The 14481-nt window shown below is 43.4% G+C and overlaps 1 protein-coding gene across 3 annotated transcripts in view; it reads left to right on the top strand.

Annotated features, from left to right (window-relative positions):
- Positions 1-14481, top strand: part of atg7 (ATG7 autophagy related 7 homolog) — a 58684-nt gene that overhangs the window by 19917 nt on the left and 24286 nt on the right. For 2 of the 3 annotated variants that reach the window (XR_013844181.1, XM_080001539.1), the window contains exons 15-18: positions 478-593; positions 3365-3440; positions 5409-5489; positions 10807-10929. Coding sequence is in view for 2 of the 3 variants with exons in the window: in XM_080001539.1 (XP_079857665.1) it covers positions 478-593; positions 3365-3440; positions 5409-5489; positions 10807-10929 (396 nt within the window). In the remaining variant the exon portion in view is untranslated. Of the gene's footprint in view, positions 1-477; positions 594-3364; positions 3441-3738; positions 3822-5408; positions 5490-10806; positions 10930-14481 lie in introns of those variants that run through there. The other variant, XM_080001540.1, reaches the window with a different exon arrangement.

Raw genomic sequence — 14481 nt, 5'->3', positions numbered from 1 at the left:
ACATAATTTAAGATTTGAACCATTATTATTTATTTGACAAAACGAATAGTGGAGTTATCCACAGAAAATTGTGTGCGAAAAGCACTGGCACAGTGGGTGGACGAAATAACGTGACTGTTATAACGTTATCTTGTCACTTATCTTGTCATGGTTTTTGAGACATGTTCAATAATTCTGTGTTTTTTGTTGGTGGAACTCTTTTAGTTGGCACAAGTAGCTTTGAAAACGGTCATATCAAAGCGCTGCATTTGAGACCTCTTTCACCCACTGTGGGCTTATGCCACTAACTGACAAAGAACCTGACGTGACTCACCACCGCAGCTGGATTTTTAACTGCGATTTCGCAACTTCAGAGTTTCTCTTTTTCATGTGCTATAAGAAGCCTTTTACTTGCAGGCCAGATGTGTCTCTCCTCATTTGAGAGGAAAGGAATTCTTCTTTCCTTCATTCTGCTGTCGTCTTCTCTGTAACCCTCAGTCGACTCGGGATCGGACTCTGGACCAGCAGTGCACCGTCAGTCGACCGGGCCTGGCCATGATCGCTGGAGCGCTGGCCGTTGAGATGATGGTGTCCATTCTGCAGCACAGTGAAGGGTACGTGTTAGCCTCAACCCGGCTGTTTTGAAATGCCAAAATTCATATTCTATTCTTTTAGCAGCTTGGATTCCCCTTTGACTTCGATGTAAATATATGATTTGTTTAATGTAATGGTTTTACAAAAAGATTACAATCTGCTCGAATTGCCAAAGAGCCAAAAAGAGAGGCAATAATGACTATAATCACTAAAGCAGCAATTACCATCTTTCTTATGAACTGTAGGCAGCGGTGTTGATTCTTTCGGTTGGGGCACATCTTGCTTTAAGCGTGGTCCGCTGAGTACCTTTCAAGGGTTTTAGTGGCAGCGAGTGAGGAAGCTCCGTGCACCTGCAGCCCCTCGCTCTGGAGGCTTAACCGGCTCAGTGTGACTGGAGCTCAATTGCCTGAAATTGTCTCCCTAAAAACGTCTAATTGGCAAATGAAAAAGCATCAGAATCTGTGATACTTCTCCATGGAGTCGTTAAACCAGCTGTAATGCAAAATTTACTCAGAGGCTTTTGAGCAGCTCTCCATGCTTTTTGGTGGATTTCTTTTTAACATGAATGATGTACGGGACTTTGTGTATGTCAAGTCCAAGGAGGACCAAATTGGCTGCTCGTGGGATCTCATACGGTGGCCATTTCAAGAATGTTTTGTGCGGCTCTCAGACGTTTTAGAGCTGTTCTACCTTTCTCCCATAAAAGACATGGAGCGAAAGCATTCACAAAGCCAGTAGGGAGCTCACCTTGGACTGTGCACTTATACCTCCTTCCTAACCTTTTCTCTATTTTGTTTTGGTCTATAACCGGTGTCTTCCCCACTCAGTGCCATCCTAATGCGCATTTTGGCATCTCTTTTATTTAAACTCTCTAAATCCGGGTTTTTGCTCGAGTCAGGCTTTTACTTTGCTCGTTGAAAAATTGTTCCGTGGGGATTTAGGTTGTTTGGCAGCATGTTTTGACACATTTCTTTACTCCTCAACACCATACAAGGCAGGGTGGGATATATGATGTTGATATTGTTGGGGTGCATAGGGACCATTAAACTGAATTTGCTACATCTGGAAAGCAGACTTAACAACATACACATTACATTTAAAGGCATCTAGTTATTCTCCTTTTTACACAAGGTAACATAGGTCTCTGAGATCCCTAATAAAGTATTTGAAGTTTGTTGCTGAAAATACCACTCAGATTATGCATTTAAGCCATTCTAACATTCCTCTATAACCCTCTTGTTCCAAAAGAGGCTGTGTGAGTGGGAGGAGCCACCCTCCCAAGGCCCCTGAGGTCTGTGACCCAACGGCGTTTGAGCATGGCTTCCGGCTTTCGTTGTATTTACTCCGTAACGTTCGCTTATTTCACCTTATCCGTCAAAATCTGGTTCTGAACAAATTGAAGGCACGAAATAAGCAATCCAGTTGCTAAATCTTCACTCATCTTATATCTTGGGCCAAATTTCAAAGTTTGTGCACACTTTGGTTACCATGCTTGTGGGGACCGCACCGAGACTCTGGCACGCCGGGATTTTTTGTTTCATTTAAACATCAGAAATTCAAAAAAATAAATAAATCTACAATAAAAACACACTATTTTTATTAGTTTTGTTTGGAGGAACCCGCAGCGGATCAGACTGAGCAGATGACCAAATAAAGAAATCAATGACGAGCTGACGTCAGCTCGTGCTCAGAGTAGAAAAAAATCCCTCGAAACCGAGTGTTCAGAGCGGTCGGAAGCCTCAGAGTTTGTTTGTTCACAGGGATTACTTTGTCATTAGTTTACCTCATTATTTGACACTTTTGCCACGTCTAATATGAACATCCCACATTGTAACATCACATTTATAACCGAAAATAAGTTAAAGCATAATAGCTCCTCTTTCAAGGTGGTGCTGTTTTGAGGGCTCAATGTGGAGCCCTGAAGCCATTGGCGGCTCTTCCCATTGGATCCACACATCATTTCCCAATATGATTTCAAGTATTTGTTAGGTTTGGGTTTTGCATTTTTACGTGCTTTATATGTTTTATATATATATGCTTTTTATTTCCTGGCCTTCCGGGGCCAGATTATATAAAGGACAAGGATTTGATGAGATGAAGAGGCGGCTCAATTCAAGGGAGCACAATTTAATACAACAAAATAGAAGATCAGATGTTACCAAAAAAAAAAAAGGAACTTGTTGTGACATTTAAACCTAACTATGCATGACTTTGGAGATGGATGTGACTGATTGTTAGGATTATTTTAAATTTCGATCACCTGTGATTCAAATTGAATGCCGTTGGTTGTTATCGGAACAACCAACCGGAACCAATTGGAAGCGTCTCTTCTCATAATCAGGGCTACGGTTGATGAAGAAGCACATGAGACATGTTTGGCTTGGTTCTGGATTTCCTCTCATGGGGTTCCAAACCATCTGGATTTGGGAACCATCTGTTAATGAGTTTTCTAAGTTGGTGATATTCAACCAAGTGCAACCTAAATGAATAGAGATTAAAGATAACCTGATTAAATGTTTGAGCTGTTGTTTTTTGACTGTATTAAATATATGTTAAATGTCACTTTTGCATACGATCCACTCGCTCTGCCCTTTCGAGAGGGGAAAGAGGAAATGAGCGTCTAAGAGGAATGTGTACAGTCCAGAATGAGAACGGCTAGAAGAGACAAACTCCCACTGAAAGACTGCAGACGTTATTAACATTGTTATCCTTTTATAAACTGTCTCTCTCTTTTTCTCTCTCTCCCCTCTCGCTTTCTCTTCTCTTTCTGTCTGTATTTGTCTCTCCTCAGAGGCTATGCCGTAGCAAGCAGCAGCGATGACAGAATGAATGAACCTCCTACCTCCTTGGGTCTGGTGCCACATCAGGTCAGTTTTGCGTTCACACACACGCACAACCACACACACAGACACACACACACACACTCACACAGTGACGCATGTATACTCTTACACGTTTACCCTCAGACATAATCTATGCTTTTTTTTGCATATGAGATGAAATTGATTATTTCATCCCTTTTGTCACTTACATATTAATGCTAACCTTTTCCGCATACCCAACTGTGCAGCACTAACCTTGAAATGACCTCTTTAGACTTTTCACAAGGAGTTAATTTCTCCTTTCTCCTCCCTCCCTTTGTCTCCTACTGATGGGTTGCTATAGAAATTAACCGAGTCCTGTTGCAGAAAACACTGCTTCCTAAACGGGGCGTCTTTGTGTGCAGGAGGGTGTTTTGAAATCTCCTGGTGTGTATATACACACACACACACACACACACACACACACACACACACACACACACACACACACACACACACACACACACACACACACACACACACAGCTTGTGGGCAATACTGCCAAGATAAAAGCTAATCACATCAAAAGGTTAATGAAAATACTGTTGGTCACTGCGACTCAAGCCGCCCCGGAGTTAACAAATGTGTATCTCGGTCTCTCTACATCTGACGGTTTCTGGGGTTGTGAACGCAAAAACTGTGACATTCCAACTGACTGGGAGTGGAACAGAGGGAGGCCAGTCCGAACACAGCCATGCAAGCTGTGCCATTTTGCGCATTCACAGTTGACAGATACTTTGACACCTCACCATCTCTATTTGCATCATCATTGTCGTCAGTGCTATTCATCATCCTTTGAAAATAAAGTCCCTGCCGTTTGAGACCTGTACTGCAGACAAGATTCTATCCACATAGTGCTGAGTGGGAGACATAAGGGGTGGGATACACAGAGATATCACTGGAACAGGTTGAGAGGACACTGTGAATGTATTCATTTTCTATATATATTTTTTTTTAACTTTTTTTCTCAGCAAGGTTGGCAGAGCAGCAGGTTGGACGTGCGACGGTCAGCTGTGTTTTAATGTTGCCACAGTGACACCCTGTGGTGAATCTGAGAACACACGTCACGTTTTCGACAGACCCACCAGATTCGGGTTTTGTGCTGCATTTCTGGCATAGATTACATATTTTATACATCTATTTTAGTGTAACGGCCACGTAATGGTCCCTCCATGTAGAACCACATTTTGTCTTACAAGAATGATTGTTCCTAATTTACTGAAACATTTTGACAACTTAAGCTCCAGTTGGTTTTGGGTGTTGTCATTGTTTTCTAGTTAATTAAGTAATTAGTTGGTACACAATGGAAAATTTGACAATATTTTCTCTTTTTGATGTGCACACCTTCATATGAGTTCATGCGTTCAATCATCAATTGCTATCGCTTGGTTTGTGAAGGCCATATTTGGCATGTATTTCATATTTAATTTGATCATATAATCATTCTATTAAATCCTATTAAGTGACGTGTTTTATTTATTTTTGTTTGATTTTCGTTTTTGTAAATTTAAGGAAACTTCTTATATTATACTAATTATATATATTACTAACTATACTTATATTTTTAACAGTATGCGTGTGTCTTGTATCAATAGTGCTATGCTTCTTGTCTACCACCAGGGGGCACATTTAGTACACTTTCAAACTGGTAAACTCAGAAAGTTGGTTTTTATCTACTCCATATAACCAACAGATTTTTCACTACCTCAAAGCTTAAATACATCAAATGCCTTTTTCTTCATTTTGTTTACAAGTAAACATATATTCTGTTTTCACAAAACAATCACAAATGGTTTCCCCTCAGGGAGCTCCCGTATACACTTTAAACCCAATTAATGTGTTTCAAGCTCAGGTAACTTGTGTTATAACTTTGTAATTGACGTATTCATTCTCAACATGGATTCTGTTTTTTTTACATTTCTTGTCCTATTGCCGGCTAACTTTTTCTTCTTTGTCCTTAATTGTCTTCCCCAGATCCGAGGCTTCCTGTCCCGGTTCGACAACGTCCTGCCCGCCAGTCTCGCCTTTGACAAATGCACTGCCTGCTCACCCATTGTAAGTGGTTAAAATAGTACAAGATTGCTTCAAAAGATTCATCTATAAATGTAAACGTTGCTTTCGGGATGGGATAAAGGCTTGATGGAAGGAAAACAAAGAAAAAAGAATCGCCAAACGGTTGAAAACACCTGAATCTTTTACTATAAAAACTGTTGTTTTTGATTCGGAAAGTGCAACTCAAGCAGAAACAGGGGATTCCCGTTTCCCCTGTATCCAGATTGTTGTTAGCTCACTGAGGCTGTGTTGAAATGTCCCTCAAGGAATATTCGAGACACACACACACACACACACACACACACACACACACACACACACACTTCGACCCTCCAGAACTCCAAAAACCAGATGGTAATAATCATGCAGCAGTTGCTCATTGATGTTACTGACTGTCGTATGAGAGGCATTATCTCCCACTCCTGCAGGGTGTGTATGTGTGTGTATGTGTGTGTATGTGTGTGTATGTCTGTGTATGTCTGTGTATGTGTGTGTGTGTATGTGTGTGTACGTGCGTGTGCGTGCGTGTGTGCGTTCATCTATCCTAAAGCCAGCCAACCAGGGTGGGCGGAACTGGACCCGTATCCCCATCCCGCATTGTCATTGGTCCAAGGGCAACGAACCAATCACTGCTTCAGTTGGTTTTGTGGCTGCCAGAGTAGAAGATATCGGTGTGTGTGTGTGTGTGTGTGTGTGTGTGTGTGTGTGTGTGTGTGTGTGTGTGTGTGTGTGTGTGTGTGTGTGTGTGTGTGTGTGTGTGTGTGTGTGTGTGTGTACACATACGCACGCACGCGCGCGCGAAAGAGGGACGTAGATCTGGGGGGAGCTGGGGAATTGAAGAGTACGTGTTGTGAAGAGTGTAGCTCCGGCTCTCGCTCTCTCTCACAATGCACTCTTTGTGTTTATAAAGAGGTTGTAAAGCCCAACATCTATCACTTTCATGTCGCGCAGGGGGCTGGCCAGAGACTTTCTACCAGCGAGCTGCCTCTGAGGGCAGCTTTTTCTTTGATTTGATTTAGTTTCCGTCCATCTCTCCCATCTGGAGGCTTGGTTCCTCCGAGGGCCAATTGGATGGCGGGTGAAGGTTATTTGGTGTGAACACGGTGGATGTGTATGGCGGGGACGCCATGCTCGCTCATCAACATGTAGGGTCACGGGCGTCAGTGTTTGTGCACAACGTCTTCCACACAGGCATCAGTACGTCTGGATCTCTGCTCGTCCCTTTTTCAAAGCGCTCCCTTTCCTTCCGAAACGTTCTCCTCGATCATGCTGTTCCTCTTCTCTCTGTTCCTCCTCTCCATCTGCCCCTCTTTCCTCCTGCTCTCCATCTTCCCGCACTGCTTCAATCACCGCATTTGTTCATCTGTCCTTACTCAAATTAGTGTGTGTGTGTGTGTGTGTGTGTGTGTGTGTGTGTGTGTGTGTGTGTGTGTGTGTGTGTGTGTGTGTGTGTGTGTGTGTGTGTGTGTGTGTGTGTGTGTGTGTGTGTGTTTTATGCGAGTGTGTGTGTGTGTGTTCCTGCCCCAGTCAGCTGTGTGCTGCCAGGTCACTATGGAAACAAAACAATCCAACCCCTGTCTGGGTTGGAGCGGTTCCTGCCGAGCTGGAAAGGGCTTTTCGGTCGGTCCGTGTGTATTTCTTAACTCTTTCTGGGACCGCGAGCCAATAAAACAACAATGCCAGCGAGTAAATCGCCGCATGTGACGTGGCTTCGTCTCAAACCGTGCCAGACACCTCTTACTACAACTACTTTGAGTAATATTGCCAAATGCGACTGCTATTAATAGAAAGTCCGTGGCTTTAAGGTTAAGTTAACTAAAGATTGTTTTTTTTTATGAAGCTGTGAAACGTTTTCTATTTATATGATAACTATGGGAAACTCAAGTAGTTCCCCATCAAGATGTTTTTTCACGAGTAGAAGGTATTTTCTATAGTTTGAACAACTTCTCGGCCCCTTTTGATATCAAGGACCCTTAAAATTGATCCACATTAGGCCACGGACCACATTAAGATTTTGTTTGCGGTACCTCAATCTTAGAATAATTGTATTATTAGATTTGATTTATCCAAACTTCCATCCCTGAAGATAACAGTGAAACTGATCAGTTACTATTGTACATTCTCTTAATGGTGCTTACCTCTCGTAAATGAATTAACGGTGAAGTTTAACCGTTAATTATTTTGCTGGGGCTCCCCTGGAACCTCTTGAAGGACCGCTGGGGCTCCCCAGACCCCACTTTGAGAAACATTTCTCTAAAAGACCATCATTTTTACATTACATTTGATGAAACAGTCTAATAGAAAACTACTGTTAAAGTATTCTCTACTCTGAAAGCCGATACTCTGCTAGATACGTGTTATTGCAAACCACCTCTATATTATTTACAATTTCACAGCCACAAAGGCCTGTTTGTTAACATCAGGCACTCATTTAAAAGCAAATGTCCAGGGTGGCCTGATGTGGCAGCTGCTAATTGAAGAACTCCATACCACTGAGGCCCCACCGAATGGGTTTACTGAGATTAGCTGATGGTTATAACGTCATAAATATGGTGAACATGTGACCTGCACCATCTTTTAGAAACTCAATCTAAAAAGCTATTCACAAAATGTTTATTATCCCCATCGTTACATCTGTGCCTCTTTAGGCCGTGCGGCACACCGTCTTTTGTGAATGTCGCCATGTTTACAGCTCCAGTCAAAGACGCCAAACACCCCCACCCCTCCCCTTTAGCCACAGGCACCACCGAATGGCTGTTTGATATGTTTAGGGATGATCAGAGGGAAACACGGGGCCAGTAATGTCGCTTCACATACACACTGGATCTGCATGATGGAGCCACACGTGCAGCTTCAAATAGACGCCATCAGCGCGGTCAAATCAGGCTACTGGAGAGCGATCAGAGACTTCTGCCGCTTCTGTGTGTGTGTGTGTGTGTGTGTGTGTGTGTGTGTGTGTGTGTGTGTGTGTGTGTGTGTGTGTGTGTGTGTGTGTGTGTGTGTGTGTGTGTGTGTGTGTGTGTGTGTGTGTGTGTGTGTGTGTCTTACTTGTACAGGCGTTATCTCTTCCAGATGTTTATTACAGTGTCGTTCCACTGCTTAATTAGCGCTATCTGTCAATGTTCTGGCATCACTAGCGAGACCCGACTGCGTTTGTGAAAAAGTTTTGCAAGGAGAACTCGCAAAACTTTACTTCTCTTCCGTTCAGTGTTTTTTTTTTGGGGGGGGGGGTTTTTGTGTGTCTTCATCAAAAAAAGTGTTATTTGCGGCCTTGTATATCTTGCTTGCATTGATCTGGTTTGAAGTCAACTCTGTGTGTGTGTGTGTGTGTGTGTGTGTGTGTGTGTGTGTGTGTGTGTGTGTGTGTGTGTGTGTGTGTGTGTGTGTGTGTGTGTGTGTGTGTGTGTGTGTGTGTACGTGTGCGTGTGCGTGTGTGTGTGTGCGTGCGCGAAACACGGAGGGAATCTGTTTGCGCTTCATCACAAGATTATCACACGGCCACGGAGCTCCTTTCCTGATTTTAGGATCGGCTTTATTTCAAAAAAGCAGATTTTAGCCGTTGGTGTCTCGTGTAACGGATCTGACTGATGGATGTGTAGAATAAAAGAGGGGGAAGGAGAGGTTTAAAAAAAAAAAAAAGGGGGGGGGGTAAAAGAGGGAGATGTCAGAGCGTATTGTGTTTGGTGTGTCTGGTTTCAAGACTAGACGCCAGGTCGGTTCTGGGAGCACCCGCGCACATACACATTTTTACACATTCATTTTTGTGGCCCGCAGACACACAGAGATGGATACAACCACACGCCTTTCTACACATTTCTGAGCTCGGAGTCACAGATATAGCCCTACACACACACACACACACACACACACACACACACACACACACACCACACACACAAATGTATTCATGCTTGTGTTCACACTCAAATGTATGTGCGTGCTGCTGCCGAGACAGACACTTACACACACGCCCAGGCTATTGATGTCTGAGGTGAAGGTAACCCTACACCTGCAGGGCTGGGTCTGTGGGCGGCCATGAAAGGCTCAGCCTGGAAGTCTGGATCAGTGTGTGCTTGTGTGGGTCGGAAGGGGGGCGGAGGGGGAGTATGGTGTGGGAAGTGGAGGTCGAGGGCGTTTTTTCAAAAGAGAAAAATGCAAATTATACCTAATTTTCATCGTCAATGTATAAAAGTTATAATGCGGATGATTCTTTGCCCCCCTGCCATGTTGTGTGTGGAGTTGTTGTTGATAGCATTTTTCTCTTCAACACAAACTACTCATATTGTTATTGCTTATTTTATCCGAAAGCCAAATGCCTCAAATGAGCTTCCCACCAGTCTGAAATAAAATTGCGGTTCGTTATTTTTTGTTATTTTGCAGCTCTTTGTTAGGTGGCACCAACTCGTGTATATGTAACATATAGCAAAAGTATAGTTGCCGCCAGAACAGCCCTGACCGGTAGAGGCATGGACTCCACAAGACCTCTGAAGGTGTCCTGTGGTATCTGGCACCAAGACGTTAGCAGCAGATCCTTTAAGTCCTGGAAGTTGTGAGGTGGACCCCCCCATGGATCGGGCTTGTTGTTCCAGCACATCCCACAGATGCTCCATCAGATCGGACCCTAACCCACCCATCCACATGATGTAGAAGAACACTTGATTCATCAGACCAGACCACCTTCTTCCATTGCTCCATGGTCCAGTTCTGACTCTTGTAGGCGCTTTCGACAGTGGACAGGGGTCAGCATGGACACTCTGACCGGTCTGCAGCTACACAGCCCCATACACAGCAAGCTGTGATGCACTGTGTGTTCTGACACCTCTCTATCATAGCAGCATGAACTTTTTCAGCAATTAGTATGACAGTAGCTCTTCTGTGGGATAGGACCAGACGGCCTAGACTTCACTCCCCACGTGCATCAATGAGCCATGGGCGCCCATTACCCTGTCACCGGTTGTCCTTCCTTGGACCATTTTTGGTAGGTACCAAGACCTGTCGTTTTGGAGATGCTCTGACCCAGTCGTCTAGCCATCACAATTTGGTCCTTGTCAAACTCACTCAGATCCTTACGCTTGCCCATTTTTTCTGCTTCCAACACATCAACTTCAAGCACTGACTGTTCACTTGCTGCCTAATATATCTCACCACTTGACAGGTGCCATTGGAACGAGATGAGCAATGTTATTCACTTGACCCCGTCAGGAGTTTTGTGTGGCTGATTGGTGTATTGTTAAATAGACAAAAAATGATCTTGGTAAATGATTCTGTCTGGTCCAGTTTGTTGTTTGGCTTGTTGTTGATAACGTTGTGTTGCGTTCAGGTGCTCGACAACTACAAGAGAGACGGTTTCAGCTTCCTGTCCAAAGTGTTCAACTCTTCCCACGCCTTCCTGGAGGACCTGACAGGGCTGACACTGCTCCACCAGGAGACTCAGGCTGCGGAGGTATGCACATACACATACACACACATACACACACATACACACACACACACACACACACACACACACACACACACACACACACACAGACAGACATCATCATCAATTTCAGGGAATTAACGTAGAAGATGCTCCATTTTAAGAAAATAAAAAATGTATTGTTCAGTCAATTTATAATTACTTAAAATATAATAAAATATTTACTACTGATAATTTGACTCAAAATGGCAATGTTGGAGGATTACTGAATGTTAAAAGATCGATGAGTTACCAATCGAACCTTTTCATTCTGGTCCTTGAGTCATCAGAAATAATGTTTTTCAATTTCATTTTTTTCCCTTTTCTATTGTTAAATGAATGCCCTACAGTATCCATTCCAAGGTATTGGTGTAATTTTTCACATAGTTTCTGAAAACTCATCTAATGGCAGCATTCTTTTTATTTATTTATTTTTCATTTCTGTTTTTGGTCAAATTTTCCCTTATTGTCTCCGTTTCCATGGGAACACATAGTTGTTGAGCCAGTGGCATAAATTTATAACAAGAGCAGTTAGTGAGAGAGAGAGAGAGAGAGAGAGAGAGAGAGAGAGAGAGAGAGAGAGAGAGAGAGAGAGAGAGAGAGAGAGAGAGAGAGGATGCGTAGGTCGTCTGTTCGTTGAACTGTGGGAAAATCCCACAGCTCGACGTACTTTCTCCCAACTCCCACCCTGATCGCACAGATGGAGGGAGAGAGGGAAGAAAGGAGGTGCAAGGAAAAAGGGGGAAGGGATAGAGGGAGGAGGAGATGGACGAGTGGAGAGAGTGAGTGTCGAGAGGAGGGTGAGAGAAAAGAAAGCAAAGATGGAACTTTCTTTCCTCCCTTTCTCTTCCACTCTCCCCACACCATCTTTTTCACTTTCTTTCCTGTCCACATATCTCAGTGTTCATCTCTTTCCCCCCTCCCCTCTTCTCGCTACCAAAGCTCTGCCCTTCTCCTCCCTCCCTTCCGCTCTCCTTCCATCCCCTCCTCCCCCAGAGAAGGGATGTTTTTGGGTCTGGCGTGGCTCTTCAGCTCCATAACCAGAAGATGGAGAGATTGTTTTGATTGCTCAGCCCATCAGCGTCAGACGTCTTAGCGCCTGTTTCCCGTACATAGATTAGCCACCATGAAAGCTACTGCACTTGGATGGCCTCCGTTTAAAAGCTCTCTCTCCTTTTTTTTCTTTTTCTTTTCTTTTTCTTTCCAGGAAAGGACAGTTCTATGGCTCAACTCGCAGCCCCGATTATGAAAGCATGTTATTACTTATATCTGTGGGAACCCACTTGAAAAAGGCGTCTGTTTGATTTTAGTTCCCTGTGCACAGTTTGGAAAGCGCCGGCCCCAAATAATGATAATCTTGCATGTAAAAATTAGTGGTTCAAATGTGGCTTTTTAAAATTTATTTTTTCATAGCGCAGACATTGGACGTGCATGCAGCGATATTTCTTGTCTGGATGGAGGCAGTCAGTTCAAAGGATTCCATATTTTTTTGGATGTGACATTTTTAAAGTGATTAACTGCACACTGCAGAGGCTCCGTCCATGCGGTTCCCTGTCTCTGGCATTAACTTGCTTTTCTATAAATGTTGCCGTATACTTCAGTCTCTACGCTCCTGAAAATAGTGTCAACAGTGGACTGAGTTTGAACAGACGGACTATATTTGAATAGAAGGTTTTATTTAAAAAATATATATATTTTACAGTATTTCCCTCGGTTTGTATGCATGTGTGTGCGTGCTACTATGTCTCCAGGGACCAGATTTCAACATTTCAAGTAACCGTGCTGAACTATAATCTACGTCACCCTATAGCAGTAATATGTACTTAAGGTCTATTTTGAGCCAGTGTGTAACCTGAGAACTAGTTTTTATGCGGTCGCCATGGGGCTTTGGGTGAGTTCAAGTTTGGTAAAAGATTAAACTAACTTAAATTTATTGGCCTTGTGTATGTTGGCTGTGTGTGTGTGTGTGTGTGTGTGTGTGTGTGTGTGTGTGTGTGTGTGTGTGTGTGTGTGTGTGTGTGTGTGTGTGTGTGTGTGTGTGTGTGTGTGTGTGTGTGTGTCCATCAGTATGAACGGCTTCATTGTGAGCTTGGCTTGTCGAGTGTTTTTTTTGGGAAATTCGGATGGAAGCAGGGGTAGACAGACAAAATACGACTATATGATCTCAAAATAGGTTCCACATATTTAACATGTTGTTGGACTTTCAATTTAACATGGATGGCATCTAATCCGCCCCATAAACAAGGTTTTCAAACTGTTTTAGCCTGTTAATCATATCTAAGGTATTAAAGGTTTTTATCTATTGGTTTTCATAGGACAATTAAAACTATTTTCCTCATTATTACTACTTGTCCATGCCTTCAAAATGTAAGACTTTCTCAGACATTTTAATGGCACAGTTAAACAAAATTCCAACGACTCAGTAGTGTGTTCCACAATGGAAGACGAAACTGCCGGTTAAAGTCGTTCACCGGGGAAAGACGCTCTTTGTGACTCAGCCGCAGAGCCCTGAAGCCACGGCCCCCCCCGCTGGCTCGCAGTTCACTGTTTATTGGAAGTTTATTTATATGACATGTGTCGCTAGGGCTGTGACGATCACCGCATTACCGCGATACCGTAGTTACGTGACGTCACCGCGGTGTTGAGCCCATTGCCGTCATCCCCGCAAATAATAAAATACAATTTTTCTTGTTTTGTATTTCATGTTTTTGCTACAGGAGGATATGAAATATAAACACAATAATCATTAGTTATCATCAACTGTCTGCCATCCTATGTTCTAAGAGCTGCTGGAGAAACAAAACCTGAGTTGCTCCGCTCGTAAAATCACCTTTGTGCGCAAAGGGGGAGGAACAGTCCATTAAACATATGGGGGATTTATTTTGTGTGTGGTTGATTATTATTAATTATTTCTAGGGCTTTACCCGACTCAGACCGACTCGTGCCCCGTTCCTCCGCGCCCCGTCCCCGTTCCTCCAAATAAAGCAACTATAACCACACTGTTTTGAGTTGTTTTATTTGGAGTCGGGGCGCACGGAGAGCCGTCTCCGTGTCGATTCACACATATAAACCACGGGTCCCCTTATTTCGAATTCCTCATTGAAATGGTATCCCTGTGCATTTTTATAAGCTTCTGTCTGTTTTAACCTGCTACTGTAACGCACCCTGACTGAAAAACGGAAACGGCAATGCCGCGGTGATACTTGCTTTTTCGCTGCGATAAGAAAAGATTCATACCGCCAGCCACAGCCCTATGTGACGCGTGTCCAAATTGCACCGAATTCAACACTGCCTGTTCTTGGGTCCCCAGCGATACACTCGCTAAGTGTGAAGTATGAGAAGATGAGCGTTTGTCAAGATAATGGGAAGACATGCCGACTGACAGACGGGCAGACAGAGAAATTCCTTCCTTTATAGTTAGATTAGACTAGAGCATGCCCATTCAAAATTTAAGGCATTTTAATGGCACAGTTTAGGTCCCCAGTAATACACCTGCCAAGTTTGAAGTACATCATATGAAAGGTTGTCGAGATCATC

Source organism: Zeus faber (assembly GCF_960531495.2).
Source record: "Zeus faber genome assembly, chromosome: 5".
Lineage (NCBI taxonomy): Eukaryota > Metazoa > Chordata > Actinopteri > Zeiformes > Zeidae > Zeus > Zeus faber.
The sequence above is the reverse complement of the archived record's forward strand: the minus strand, read 5'-3'. Positions and strand labels throughout refer to the sequence as shown.